The sequence below is a fragment of the Mercenaria mercenaria genome, chromosome 5, assembly GCF_021730395.1.
Source record: "Mercenaria mercenaria strain notata chromosome 5, MADL_Memer_1, whole genome shotgun sequence".
Lineage (NCBI taxonomy): Eukaryota > Metazoa > Mollusca > Bivalvia > Venerida > Veneridae > Mercenaria > Mercenaria mercenaria.
In genome coordinates this window covers 75,850,385-75,866,314 of record NC_069365.1, presented here as the reverse complement: position 1 = coordinate 75,866,314, position 15,930 = coordinate 75,850,385, and the positions used below count along the sequence as shown (strand labels likewise).

The window sequence follows — 15,930 nt, the reverse complement described above, 5'->3', positions numbered from 1 at the left end:
TGCAGTTTAAAAACTTACATGTATATTTTTACATTTAAAATACATTCCTGCGTTTTCGTAAGCACAGTAATTTTTTCCACTGACTCCAGGTAGTCATTGTGTAAGCTTATTTCTTTCCATTCTGTTCAAGTAAAAGTATGGAGGGCAATCGCTGCCATAATTATATTATATTTCATAATTTAGAAACAATATGTAGCTGAACCATCTTTAAATGTTTCGAAAATATACGAAGAACTTATACCCCGGCGGAATAATTTCACGATGGCGTAAAATTAGTAAATTATAGACACTGGGTGTAACCGACTCGCGTTGTGAGATATAGTATGACATGGTTTTGCTATATATTATTTCGATTCTGATATGTCTTTGATGTAAATAATTAGATAAAAACACGCACTATTTCATGACACATTCATGGCGCCAAATTGTCGTAGGTCGACATGACGTCAACACATAACCGTATTATTAACAGCGTTAAAATACAGGAAATAACGCTTTCCGCGGAATAACCTCTAGTGAGTTATTCTACCCGCAAGATAATCGATAAAATATAATTATGTGAATAAAGTTAAACACATCGTCCGATTATTAGCTCACCTGAGCAATGCAATGCTCAGGTGAGTTTTTCTGATCACTCGATGTCCGGCGTCTGTCGTCTGTCGTCTGTCGTCTGTCTGTCGTCCGTCAAAATTTAGCTTGTGCATGCAATAGAGGCTGTATTTTTCAACCGATCTTCATGAAATTTGGTCAGAATGATTACCTTGATGAAATCTAGACCGAGTTCGAAAATGGATTATCTGGGGTCAAAAACTAGGTCACTAGGTCAAATCAAAGAAAGACCTTGTGTATGCGATAGAGGTTGTATTTTTCAATTACTCTTCATGAATTTTGGTCAGAATGATAACCTTCATAAAATCTAGACCGAGTTCGAAAATGGGTCATCTGGGTTCAAAAACTAGGTCACTAGGTCAAATAAAAAAAAACCTTGTGTATGCGATAGAGGCTGTATTTTTCAATTAATCTTCATGAAATTTGGTCAGAATGATTAGCTTGATGAATCTAGACCGAGTTCGAAAATGGGTCATCTGGGATCAAAAACTAGGTCACTTGGTCAAATCAAAGAAAAACTGTGTATGCGATAGAGGCTGTAATTTTCAATTAATCTTCATGCATTTTGGCCAGAATGATAACCTTGATGAAATCTAGGCTGAGTTTGAAAAGGGGTCATCTGGGGTTAAAAACTAGGTTACTAGGTTAAATCAAAGAAAAACCTTGTGTATGCGAAAGAGGCTGTATGTTTCAATTAATCTTCATAAATTTTTGTCAGAATGATTGCCTTGATGAAATCTAGGATGAGTTCGAATATGGCTCATCTGGGGTCAAAAAGTAGGTCACTATGTCAAATCAAATGAAAAGCTTGTATATGCGATAGAGGCTATATTTTTCAGTTGATCTTTCTGAAATTTAGTCAAAATGATAACCTTAACAAAATCTAGGTCGAGTTTGAAAATGGGTCCTCTGGGGTCAAAACGTAGCTCACTAGGTCAAACCAAAGAAAAACTTGTTTATGCGATAGAGGCTGTATTTTTCAATCATGAAATTTGGTCAGAATGATTGCATCGATGAAATCTAGGTCATGTTTGAATATGGGTCATCTGGAATCAAAAATAAGGTCACTAGGTCAAATCAAATAAAAACTTTGTGTATGCGATAGAGGCTGCAATTTTCAATCGATCTTCAGGAAATATGGTCAGAATGATTGTATTGATGAAATCTAGATCAAGTTTGAATATGGGTCATCTGGGATAAAAAATAAGGTCACTAGGTCAAATCAAAGAAAAACATTGTGTATGCGATAGAGGCTGTATTTTTCAATAAATCCTCATAAAATTAGGTCAGAATGATTGCCTTGATGAAATCTAGGTCAAGTTTGAATATGGGTCATCTTGGGTCAAAAAGTAGGACACTAGGTCAAATCAAAGAAAAACCTTGTGTATGCGATAGAGGCTTTATGAAATTTTGGCCAGAATGATTGCCTTGATAAAATCTACTTGAGTTTGATTAGGGTCATCTGGGTCAAAAAGTAGGTTCACTAGGTTAAATCAAGAAAAACCTTGTGTATGCGAAGAGGCTGTATGTTTCAATTAATCTTCATAAATTTTTGTCAGAATGATTGCCTTGATGAAATCTAGGTGAGTTCGAAAAGGTCATCTGGGGTCAAAAAGTAGGTCACTATGTCAAATCAAATGAAAACGCTTGTGATATGCGATAGAGGCTATTTTCAGTCTTTGAAATTTAGTCAAAATGATTACCTTAACAAAATCTACGTCGAGTTTGAAAATGGGTCATCTAGGGTCAAAACGTAGCTCACTAGGTAAATCCAAGAAAAACTTGTTTATGCGATAGAGGCTGTATTTTTCAAATCATGAATATTTGGTCAGAATGATTGCCTCGATGAAATCTAGGTCATGATTGAAATGGTCATCTGGGAATCAAAAATAAGGTCACTATGGTCAAATCAAAAAAAACTTGTGTATGCGATAGAGGCTGTACTTTTCAATTCGATCTTCAGGAAATTTAGTCAGAATGATGTATGATGAAATCTAGATCAAGTTTGAATATGGGTCATCTGGGATAAAAAATAGGTCACTAGGTCAAATCAAAGAAAACATTGTGTATGCGATAGAGGCTATATTTTTCAATAGATCTCCTAAAATTAGGTCAAATGATTACCTTGAATAAATCTAGGTCAAGTTTGAAATGGGTCATCTTGGGTCAAAAGTAGGACACTAGGTCAAATCAAAGAAAAACCTTGTGTATATAGCCGATTTTATTGACTTATGAAATTTGTCAGAATGATTGCATTGATAAATCTACGTTGATGTTTGATTATGGGTCATCTGGGTAAAAAAAGTAGGTCACTAGGTTAAATCAATGAAAAACTTGTGTATGCGATAGAGGCTGTATTTTTTAATAAATCTCATGATTTTGGTCAGAATGATACCTTGATAAAATCTAGGTTGAATTCGAAAAAGAGTCATCTGGGATCAAAAAGTAGGACACTAGGTCAAATCAAAGAAAAACCTTGTGTATGCGATAGAAGCTTTATGAAATTTCGTCAGAATGATTGCCTTGATAAAATCTACGTTGAGTTTGATTATTGGTCATCTAGGTCAAAAAGTAGGTCACTAGGTTAAATCAATGAAAAACCTTGTGTATGCGATAGAGGCTGTATTTTTTAATTAATCTTCATGAATTTTGGTCAGAATGATTACCTTGATAAAATCTAGGTTGAATTCGAAAAAGAGTCATCTGGGATCAAAAACTAGGTCACTATGTCAAATCAAAGAAAAACCTTGTGTATGCGATAGAGGCTGTACTTTTCATTTAATCTTCATGAATTTTAGTCAGAATGACTGCCTTGATGAAATCTAGACCAAGTTTGAATATGGGTCATCTGGGGTCAAAAACTAGGTCACTAGGTCAAATCAAATGAAAAGCTTGTGTTTGCGATAGAGGCTATATTTTTCAGTTGATCTTCCTGAAATTTAGTCAAAATGATAACCTTAATAAAATCGAGGCCGAATTTGAAAATGGGTCATCTGGGGTCAAAACGTAGCTCACTAGGTCAAACCAAAGAAAAACCTTGTGTATGCGATAGCGGCTGTATTTTTCAATTGATCTTCATGAAATTTAGTCAGAATGATTGCATTGATGAAATCTAGGTTATGTTTGAATATGGGTTATCTGGAATTAAAAATTAGGTCACTAGGTCAAATCAAAGAAAAACTTTGTGTATGCGATAGAGCCTGTATTTTTCAATAAATCGTCATGAGCTTAAGTCAGAATGATTGCCTTGAAGAAATCTAGATCAAGTTTGAAAATGGGTCATCTTGGATCAAAAAGTAGGACACTAGGTCAAATCAAAGGAAAACATTGTGTATGCGATAGAGGCTGTATTTTTCAATTGATCTTCATGAAATTTGGTCAGAATGATTGCCTTGATTAAAATCTACGTTGAGTTTGATTATTGGTCATCTGGGTCAAAAAGTAGGTCACTACGTTAAATCAAACAAAAACATTGTGTATGCGATAGAGTCTGTATTTTTCAACTGATCTTCATGAAATTTTGTCAGAATGACAGCCTTGATGAAATTTGGGTTAAATTCGAATATGGGTCATCTGGGTTTAAAAACTACGTCACTAGGTCAAATCAAGGAAAAACCTTGTGTATGCAATAGGGGTTGCATTTTACACTAGATTCTCATAAAATTTCGTCAGAATGGTTGCTTTGATGAAATCTAGACCGAGTTCGAATATGGGTAGTCTGGAGTCAAAAACAAGGTCACTTGGTCAAATTAAAGACAAACTTTGTGTATGCGATAGAGGCTGTTGTTTTTAATTGATCTTCATGAAATTTGGTCAGAATGATAGCCTTGATAAAATCTAGGTAAAGTTCGAATATTGGTCATCTGGGGTCAAAAACTAGGTCACTAGGTCAAATCAAAGAAAATACTTATTTATACTCAAGATTTTTTGCTCCAATTTTAATGATAATTGGTCAGAATGTTTTTTTTCCATGAAATCACTAGGTCAAAATGTTTACACTGTTGTGGTGTATTATGGTGTTTTTCTCAGGTGAGCGACCTAGGGCCATCTTGGCCCTCTTGTATCATTTTAAGTTTTAATGGTCTTTTACATAGAATAGTATATAAATGTGGTAGCACTATTTCTCGGTGGCTTATGGCTCCAACTAATATATGGACGTGACTTCAACACTGCTGTGTTTTAAGACAAATGTGCATGCAGTTTTCATAAAAAAACACATTTTAATGTCCATCTTTAACTTACCAGGAGACTTGTGCTTTCTCTGAAAATAATGAAATGAGTTCTCCATGCTTATGAAAGTTAAAATGTCAAAAAGCATATAAATATAATTTTTACAATGATTGTCCTCCATATATAGCTTAACCTACCGGAAACTCGAAACTCTCTCATTGTCTGGCGAACGATGAAATCTAGATTAGCATAATAAATGACCCGTTAGTATCAAATGATGCTGAAGGCATTGTGCCTTAACAAAATACAATAAATTAACATCAAATACCGAAAAGATCAAATATTCAAATCACCCTAGCATTTTGTTACACATTTTCAAAACGTAGCAGTGATTAACTTTAAAATGTACCATTCTTTCAGTCATTCATTGACAATTATAAAATGACATGATCCTGGTCTCATCGCCATATTGGCTTGCTTTATCCCGTGAAGTGCAGTTAACTCTTTAATGTGAATTGCAGCACACTCTGATTCGAGTGCTATACGTAGCTTTTGTGTTGGTTTATGTGTTTTCAAATAAGAAAAATAATACAAAGAAAAGCAAGACTGGCCTTTATATGTTTTAGTAAAAGATACCGGTTTTTATTCAGTCATTTAACAATATACTAAACTTGAAAAGCTCGACAAATATATTCACGTTACATTTTGAATAACTTATTTACGTTTTAAGTGACTCTCTTGTGGTGAATGATCCTACATTATGTTGTTATGTTGGCCACAACAAAACGTTACAGTAGAATCCACGGAAGCATTCATGCAGCACGGCGGCCAGTGACTTCTTCTGACTTTCTCTCCGCAAGTAACATACAGCTTCCTCACACGACCCAGAGGTGGAGGACGAAAGATTTCAGACACACTGTTTTCTATATCTAAATCGTCACTGGTTTGCTTGTTACATATATTGTAAAAAAAGAAATAAGTTGATTCAATTAAAGACATACGTTTAATGCTGCCTTTCGCATGAATAGTTTGGCGTGTTCACTCCATATTGAAGGCGTTGTTAACATAATATATGTCATCTTCTCTGACACAAAGTGTCTGGACAGTACACATATCTCGGAGACACAACATGAAACATCTAGGGAACCTTTCTGTTAATGTTCTAATAATTTTACTTTTCATATAGCCTATGGAATAGGAATACACTGTCAGAGCATCAAAGTCACGACCCTCAGTATCTTTAATTGTGCTGTGTAGGGATAAGCCACATGCATACTGAAAAAGAGAACATTCGATGTTGATGCTATTTTTATAAACATCTTAGAATTATATATCTAGCAGCAATCTATAACTTTGGATTAAAACATCATACAGTCACAGTGTCTTAAGCATGAACACACTACATAGCTGGTATAAAACTTACAAATTTCCAATGGCTGCAGCACACATCAGGACCAAGTTTAAATGCCTCTTATTAGAATATTATCAGTACTAGTAAGAATCAAAGGAAAATGGGGGTCATGTTTAAATGCAAAAATATATAATTTTTAGTTTAGCACACAGACTACAAATGAGACCTCAAGTTGCAGTGGTGGTGTATAACCTACGTTACAATGACAAATTCTGTCATGTTATCATTTCATTGTGGAAATGCTATCTAAATATCAAACTAATCTGTCATGTGACTGTAACAAAATATTGCAAATAAAATAAAATAATAGCTTTACAGAGCAAGAGAAAATAAAAAAAAAACAAAAAAAAAAACAACAACAACAACAAAAAAATACATCGAGAAGTATTTGAATCCGCCATTATGCGAACAGTTTTGTTTCGCGCCATATTCCTACTTAATGGCTATATACTTATGAGCAAAATGATTATTTCCATGGTCTTTATATGTTACACAATGTATTATAGTTTTATCTATAAATATGCACGTGTTCTGTAGCGCAATATCATTCCGCGAAAGAACAAGTGCATGTTTTTGATACAAACCAAAATAATAGAGAGTTTGAGATTTCAACCTTCGCCTTCGCCTTCAACGTCTCTCATATATATTTGGGGTAAAACGTCACCGATATGCGTGTATTTTATTTATATCAGACGTTGCTACTAAAGTTTTCCATGTAATATCAAGTAAGCCTGAGACTTCTCTTTATTACTATGTGAAATAAAAAGCTTACTTTCAGGATTTCTGCTTATTATGTTATTCGATTATCCATATGTGTAATTAGACTAAATTTGATGCGAAACACTATCAATAAGTATAAGAATAATGAAGTTTTGTATGGCTAATGATTTTAACTAAATACATTGAATTGAACCTGGAAGTATGAAGTTATCAACTGATTTTGAGAAACTTTGAGATTTTGTTCAAACTTTAACTTCTACGGCATATTTGTGTCCCCAGGCGGTATCGATTATACTAGATGGGCGTTTTTGACGTATGAAATGAAGTTTTGAACGTCCGAAGATGTAATATCACGAAAGTCAAAACTTCAGTCTTTTCACATCTACTTTGTTCACATACTTGGCATCAAAGACTGAAATCTGGATGGAGGCACATGGCATGACAGTCATTTAACTTGAAAGATGAATAATAACGCGCGATTATCATTTGGTGGAATATTTTATTTTCACTTCAAAATAAAACCAATCCGTTTCTGTCGGACACTTAATACGACAATTGCGTTTTAATTATAAACATAAAATGGTACTAGAAAGACGGAAAATGCTTTGAAGTAACAGACAATTTCATATCTATGATAATTATCATGATGTGAGAAGTTTCCTGTTAGCCGTATGGGGTAACTCCACTCTTTACATGCACGGACCTAGAGCCTGGCAGCGGGGCATTGTGGGTCGCCTTTGATTCTTACATTTTACAAAGAAAATCGGGTCTTGAAACTCGGTGTGACCCCCCCCCCCCCACACACACACACACACCTTTAAATGGGTGACCCCCTCTTTAAGTGTGGTGTCCCTCTAACCAAAATTCCTGGATCTGCACATGCTTTACTTATGAAATAGTATATTCAAACAAGTATGTGTATATGCCCACATGTTATTTTGTGCGACAATTTTCGTCTCCACCTAACATTTCTTGACTGTTTCGCTAGACAATAGGTGACTTGGCACGATTATATTGTGCTGTCTGAGAGTTTGGCATCATACAGAGTCATAGAGTGTCATGATGCCAAAACGTATGATATCACGAGCGTATCTTACATTTGTTTCAAATCGCTTGTAAAATATATTCATAAACTGTGTATATTGGCTCATGTTATCAACATACTCTTTTAAAAGGTTAGATTTTCATCAGATACATTGTTTATGAGAGTCTACAAGTAAAACGCGCCTTTTAAGGAATTCGATGTACAAAGTACCAATTCAAAGTGAAAAAAAACCTTTAAGAAAAACTATGAAGTATTAGTCAACAGCATGACGGATGAATCTGTCCTTTATATTTTATGGGAATGCCTTTTGTGTTTGCTTTATCGCATATATTTAACTTAACTCCAAAGTATATCGAGAAATGCATTTGTAATAGTTGGTGTCTCATGTTTTTGTTTAAAAAAATATTAACTGTATTATCTTTCAAGAACACCATCAACAATAGAATACGTTGATATGATTATTAGCTCGACTTTTCGAAGAAAAAGTAGAGCTATTGCAATCGCCCCGGTGTTGGCGTCGGCGTCGGCGTCGGCGTCGGCATTTGTTAAAGTTTTTGATAAAGTCAAATATCTCTGTTACTATCATAGCTGTTAACTTGAAACTTAAAATGGTTATTTACTATCAAAGTCTACACCAGGAGAAACAATCCCCATAATTCTGATTTGAATTTTGACAGAATTATGCCCCGTTTAACTTAAAATATTTTGTTTTGATAAAGTCAAATATCTCTGTTACTATCAAAGTTATTGACTTGAAACTTAAAATAGTTATTTACTATCAAAGTCTACACCAGAAGAAACAGTCTCCATAACTCTGATCTGAAGTTTGACAGAATAATGTCCCTTTTTAACTTAGACTTTTTTGTTAAAATTTTTGATAGTCAAATATCAGTTACTATCAAAACTTTTGACTTGAAACTCAAAATAGTTGTTAACTATCAAAGTCTACACCAGGAGACACAATTCCCATTACTCTGATTTGAATTTTGACAGAGTTATGTCCCTTTCTAACTTGGATTTTTTTCATTGGCAAAGCTCGTATTCAGTCAAGCACTGAGAAAAATCGAGCGCGTTGTCTTACGGACAGCTCTTGTCATTTTTATTTCCTCTCATGTATGATTTACAATCGTGCATTGTATACTGACATCATTTTACATAAAACCTAAATGTTCGGAGCAACACCAACGAGTTTTTACATTGTTCACATTGTTTCGTTTTTTATCGTAATCGCACTAATATCCATGCGACGATTACATTAATTGAAATGTTTTAATCTAATTTTCTTTTTTAAAACATCTTGTAAAAGTCCTGCACTTTCGGACAATTGATATCAAAATGCACGAAAAAAAAAAAAACGATCATAATTACGGATAAATTGAATGGGCGGATTAAAAGAAGTAAGGTTCATTCTAAAGTTTGAAATCTCAAGGAATTTTAATCGAACTTCAACTTCATACGTTACCTTCGCAAGAGACGTTGAAGGGGAAGGCGAAGGTTGAAATCTCAAACTCTCTAATTAAACTTTTTAATACATACGCATCTACACTTATACTCATCTTATAGACGAATATTTTTGTTCTTTAGTCAGTGTGAAATTTGAAATGTTGTCATTGAAGAACTTTTAAACGCGACGACATAAATGAAGACGCCATTCACCCGATATGAAATTGAACGTCAATACGTTTCAGATCCCATTATAACTTATATATGTTTATGTAATAAACATGTTGGCCTGTTTTTTACACAGCTGAGCAAACCTAAATATAAATGCTTTAAATGCAGTATTACATGCTTGCTTGTGCTATGTATACCTAGAAAAGTTGTCAAAAATTCTACAGGATCAAAAACAAGAAACTGAAGACCAGATAACTTTTCTTGAAATGCAATCGTTGCAAAATAACCTGCTGTTCTATGGTATACCAGAGTCTGAGACTGGGAGTTAAGAAGACTGTCAAAATTGGTGAAATCATTGTACATGGACTCGTTAAAAATTTCATGCCCAATAATATCGGTTTCGCGGCATTTCCTACTTACACTGAGTTATCTGGTACCAGTTATTGCTTATTGTATTCCAATATGCGCATCTATAAGATAAGACTTTAGTAGATATTGTAAAATATGCATAACACAGCATATGCACTATAATATAGGTTTGTGAGCTCCGTCACTCCAGTAGAGGAAGTAATCCCTGTTTTATATATAATATGTCACGAAAAGTCTACATGAAGACACGTTTCATGTTTTAAAACCTCAAAACATTAGGGATCTGTCCATGAAATATGTAATGTTGCACTGTATGCATATTTTCTGAAATGTTAAGAGCCTATCATTTACTAGGAATGAAGTGCATTTTGCAGTCATTTTCCTCTCTGTCATATGTCAAGATCAAGCTGTAATTGATGGAAGTCAGTTATATTGTTGATGGTAAGATAAACAATTGTGTCATCAGCAAGTAGCCGGACCTTGGATTTTACATAATCAGGTAAATTATTTATATATAGACAAAAGAGAAGAGGATAAGGGATAAGGGACAGACACTTATGGCACACCAGATATTACAGGAACTTTAAAGAGATTTCGCTTCCCTAAGACCTATCACTTGAGTTCTGCTAATAAGAAGGTGCGAATTAAGTCAAGAGTGCAGCCACTGATACCATGCTCATGAAGTAAGTAAAGCAGGTAAGGCATTTAGGAGCTAAGAAACAAAAACTAGTTTGCTTAAATTTCAATAGTGACCTTAACCTACAAGCATAGATCATGTACGCGACACATTGTCTCATTATGGGAAACATTTGTGTGCAGTACTAAGAAAATCCATCAATGCACATAAAAGTTATGGAGCAGAAACAATTTTACTTGACCTTTAATTGTGACCTTGACCTTAGACCTACAAACCTTGGTTTATGTGCGCGACGCATAGCTTAATCATGGGGAACATTTCTGTGTAGTATTAAGAAAATCCTTCAATGCATTTAAAAGTTATGGAGTGGAAAAAATTACTTGACCTTAAACAGTGACCTTGACCTTTAACCGACAAGCATAGATTATGTGTTGACACGTTGTCTCATCATAGGGAACGTTTGTGAGTAGCACTAAGATAATCCATCAATGCATACAAAAGTTATGGAGAAGAAACAATTTTAACTTTACCTTCAATAGTGACCTTGACTTATGACCTTCAACCATGGGTCATGTGCACGACACATAGTCTAATCATGGGGAACATTTCTATGTAGTAATAAGACAATCATTCAATGCATTTAAAAGTTAAAGAGTGGAAACATATTTTTACATGACCTTAAACGGTGACCTTAACTTTTAACCGACAAACATAGGTTATGTGTGGTACTTGCATAATCTAAATGTTGCCCACTATTCACATACCAAGTTTTATGAACCTAACTTGAATACTTTTTGAATAGTTGCAGGATCCAGATTTGCGGACGGACAGATGGACGGATGGACGGCATTCCTATAGTCCCCACCTGTAGGGGAATAAAGGGGTAATATACACATATGTTTATTTATCTTTCCATTGTCATTTATGGATTTGAAGTACGTTTTGTTTAAGAAATACTAATCAGCAATAGTATTCAGGCAAAGATCATTAATGAACATGGAAAAATAATTTCTCTGGGCACTACTGGAGAATTAAGTACAAGAGTGTATACAAAAATGCTAGGGTACTAGGTAGTAGTGTGGGGCTGGGTTTGGATAATGGTACCTTATTGAGAAATCAGTACGTTCAATTCGCCTGTTTAGCCCTGTAGACATAGAACAAAACTTTAAGTCTAAAGGTCCCGAGCTGGATTCCTGAGCGAGGTGACTGTCCACATTGACGATCTGTGAAAACACATTTGTCTGATTTCTTCCTTCCATCCTTCAAGTCTTAAGCAGATGCTGTGTGAATGTCATTTTTGTCTCGAAGATTGCTTGCAAGGTGTTATCTTGCAGTTCTTTCATAATAAAAATACTGTTTAAAGAACATTAAATGAAAGAAAGAACATGTCGAATCAGATGCATGAATAATCTCACAATGCAGTAAAAGGCTAAGCTCAGCCTCGAACTCTTGCTCAAAGCTCAGATATTTAAGTTACAATTTGTTCGCGGTGAGATTTTATGAGCGTCTTCTGTGTTTAATTCTACTGGTGCATCCAGATACTGGATTTATGACATTTTGTTTTCCAAATTCAACTTTTATTTTGACAGTTATTAATTCTGTCGTAGCAAATTACCTTTGACTTTTAAAATATTCAACTAATTAAGCAGACAATTTTCCAATTTTCTCAACTTTGATTAATTAAAGGGATAAAATACTACATAATTATACTTATCCAAACTGGCTCTCGTAATAAAACTAGACCAAGATTCTATAGAGATACGCATTCTGTATATAAGTATGGTTGAGACCACAGGAAACATACTCTTGTCATAAAGCAGACAGTCATTTTTGTAATTTGGACATCAATCTCGAGCAACTTATCCGATTTGGCTGGTTCTCGAACTTGGTCTAGGTTTCAAATATTAATTTGGTTTAGTTCCAAGAGAAAAAACTCCAGTAATTGGGTGGACACTGTAAATTTCCGCAGTTTTGAGTTATTCAAGGGCCATAACTCCACAGTGACTAAGACTGTCCAGCTGATTTTCAAACTTAGCCAAGACATTATACCCATAAACTTTCTTACTAAATTTGGTGATTATTGGGTACAAACTGCTGTTCGTGAGACACTGTCAGTTTTGATAATTGTAAGTAATTCTAGGGTTTTAACCCAAAGTGAGACTGAAGCTGTCCGTCTGGTTATGCAACTTGGCAGAGTTATGTCTAATAATTTTCTACCGAGTTTGAATAAGGACTACATAATTAAGTAAAAGAGCGCACATCATTGTTTGGCAAGATTAAGTAACTCAAGGGATATAACTCATGTATTAGAAACCCGATGATTATCAAACTTTGTTGAGATACTACGCCAATAAACATTTTGAGCAAGACTGGTGAAATGGGGTAAACACTGCTCAGGTTAGAGAGCGGACACTGTCAATTGTATAAGTATATAGTATTCACGGAATGTACCTCGAGAGTGACTGTGACTATCAGTTTGTAACCGAACTTGGTCGAGACAGCATTGATAATTATAATAATACTGATGGTCATAATAATGATAATGATAAGTTTTGTTTGATTGTGTTGGGTTTATCGACATAAATATTTGTCATATGGCGACTGTTTAGCACTGATGGCGGAGGAAGACCTCTTCTATGCCTTATTTCATTAAGAGTGGGAACCTCGGTAGGACCATCGGCCTTCCGTAAGCCAGCTGGATGGATTCCTCGCATGTAGAATTCAGCATGTGATTCGAAGTCAGATACATGTACATTAACCACTCGGTCATGAAGGCCCCAATAATGATAAGAGCAGCAACAACAACAATGGTAATAATAATAAATAATTAATTATAATATTAATCAAATCTTTACCTATTTTAGATAATATACAAAATGTATATTGTAAAATCATTGCATGTAACTCATTTTCGTATTTGCCTACATTTAACAACAACAAGAACATAACAGAAGGAAGAAAAAAACATCATAGACAAACAAACATTACATTTTATTTCCCCCAACACTTGGTACAATGTCATATAATATACACGTATAATATATAATATTAGTCAATAGCATATTTTTTTATTCATTCCACATACATTCAGAACATTGAATAAATAGGAGCACAGATACATGAAGGCAGAAAAAGGCACTCACATTCATGTATACTACAGCAAATTAAGCAGAAAATTTTGAAACAAAATAAAAATATTTACTATAATAAGTGTGCTTGCATGTTTGATGTACTGAGGTATGGTATTCCACATAGTATTACTTAACTAGGAGAAATGAGCTTTTAGATAAATCTTTCGTTGTATGGTGCTCCTAACAATATCTTTCTTTGATGCAGTTAAGAAATTTATTGTCAGATAACCTAATAAACTCACTCATTAAAGTGGTGTTATGTTGTTCAAAATCATAGAAACAATAACTGATGTGCGAAAAGTTAAAAATTTAAAGTCCATTGAAAAGTCAAGATGTTGGCAATTCATCTTTACTCTCGTGAAATATATGGAAAAAAAGATAGAATAAATTCGTGTTTGCGTTTTTTACGAAGTACTAATCTGTGTCTAGAATGAACACCAGATACAGCTACTAATTGCTGTCTATCAGAGAGGTAGGACCGAAATCACCATATTGCATCAGAACTAAGATCAATGGCATTTAGCTTCATTAATAGGATACTATGGTTGACCGTGTAAAACGCTTTTTGTAAATCCGGCCATGGTGTTTATGGATTTGCAAAAAGCGTTTGACACGGCCAACCGTAGTATCCTGTGAATTTATTGAAGCTGAATACCATAGGTTTTAGTTCTGATGCAATAAGGTGGTTTTATTCTTACCTCTCCTCTCTGATATACAGCAAGTAGTAGATGTGTCTGATGTTCATTACAGACAGGCCCCAGTTACATTTGAGGTTGCCCAAGGGTCAATCCTTAGGCCCTTTTTGTTCTTAGTTTATGTTAACAACGTGTCAGCTATTGTTAATGATAAACTTTCATATGCTGATGATTCAGGTATTCTTGTCTCTGGAAACGACATCTTACAATTTGAAACTGTTTTATCCAGTGAACTAGAAGTTGCAAGTGAATGGCTTTTTGATTTCGATACATCTTAAAGAAAGTCCATTCTGTTCTGATCAAAAACCCAAGTTAAGGTCACTTCGTCCCCCTTTCCTATCGATTTTCTAAATATATCTCTGCAGACATGTCCGTCATCTGTTTCTTCACGTTTTGATGGGTCATGGTTATCTGGGTCAAAATCCTCGTTCCAGTCCAAACCGAAAGTGTACCGGCTAATACGTTTGTTGACAACAGACTGATCCCGAACGGAAATGATTGCTCCTTTCATGATTGAAGTCACGGCGTTCTCCGGAATTATTAGAGTCTTGTCTGGAAATTTCGCACGGAATGCGTCTTTAAGTAACTTACAGTCAGAAAATTCTCCAACGTAAATTATAGTGTCAATTTTCAAATAAATTCTGGACAGTACATTTTCTACAGTGTTTAAAATACCGTCAATTGCTTCCGTAAAAAAACTTCGAAACAGTTTTTTCTTGATTCTCACTTTGTCTGCCTTGAATTCGACATCATCTGAAATTGCCATTTGACGGACAGACTCTGAGAGTTTCTCCTGATTATGCTTTTCATGTAATTTACAAAATGACTCTGGAATCGGAATCGTAACTTTTGAGTCATCACCGGTATCTTTGAATGCACATATCTTGTTCTCAAACAGACGTTGCATCGTTAAATAATCTTCCATATTTTCGTCTCGAAATTTTGAAAATGCTAGTTTGCAGTTCGCAATTCGAATCGCGAACTGCGAACTGCAGACCAGTTTGCAGTTCGCAATTCGAAACGCGAACTGCCAACTTCCCCACATGAATCAGAGGAGGAGGATTAATGATTTCAGACACAATGTCGTTTATCAAATAGTCACGGAGAACATGCGCCCCGCCCGAGGATCGAACTCGCGACCCCGCGATCCGTAGACCAACGCTCTTACCTACTGAGCTAAACGGGCGAGCTTCCGACGTGGTAAATGTCATTGAGAGAATCAGTTATGTTCACGAAATTTAACTGAATATTTATGTTTTATATTTGCAAAAGAAAAACTTGATGGTCATGGTCGCTGGCTTCGAATTCCTCGCCCATCACCGACGTGGGATCAAAAACTCACTTGAGGTGTAAAACTTTTCACATAAGGAAGCCATCCAACTGAGGTTAGTGTCTCTATCTAGGTACTAGTCTGAGCCCCCAAAAAATGTCTGGAGGAGCACCTGGAGCCTTTCTCCACCAACAAAACTTGGGAAAAGTCCATTGTGTCGTTTCGGTGTTACACTCAATCAAACAAAAATAAACATTGT

The 15,930-nt window shown here is 35.0% G+C and overlaps 1 protein-coding gene across 1 annotated transcript; it reads right to left on the bottom strand.

Moving 5' to 3' along the window:
- Positions 1-14,675: 14,675 nt before the first annotated feature.
- Positions 14,676-15,326, bottom strand: LOC128557372 (heat shock 70 kDa protein 12A-like). The gene has a single exon (XM_053544692.1). It carries the CDS (start codon positions 15,324-15,326, stop codon positions 14,676-14,678), a length of 651 nt encoding a protein of 216 aa, XP_053400667.1.
- Between the last annotated feature and the right edge of the window lie 604 nt (positions 15,327-15,930).

Coding starts and splice junctions, on each gene's coding strand:
- LOC128557372 (XM_053544692.1), bottom strand. CDS start 15,326: ATGGAAGATTATTTAACGATGCAACGTCTGTTTGAGAACAAGATATGT.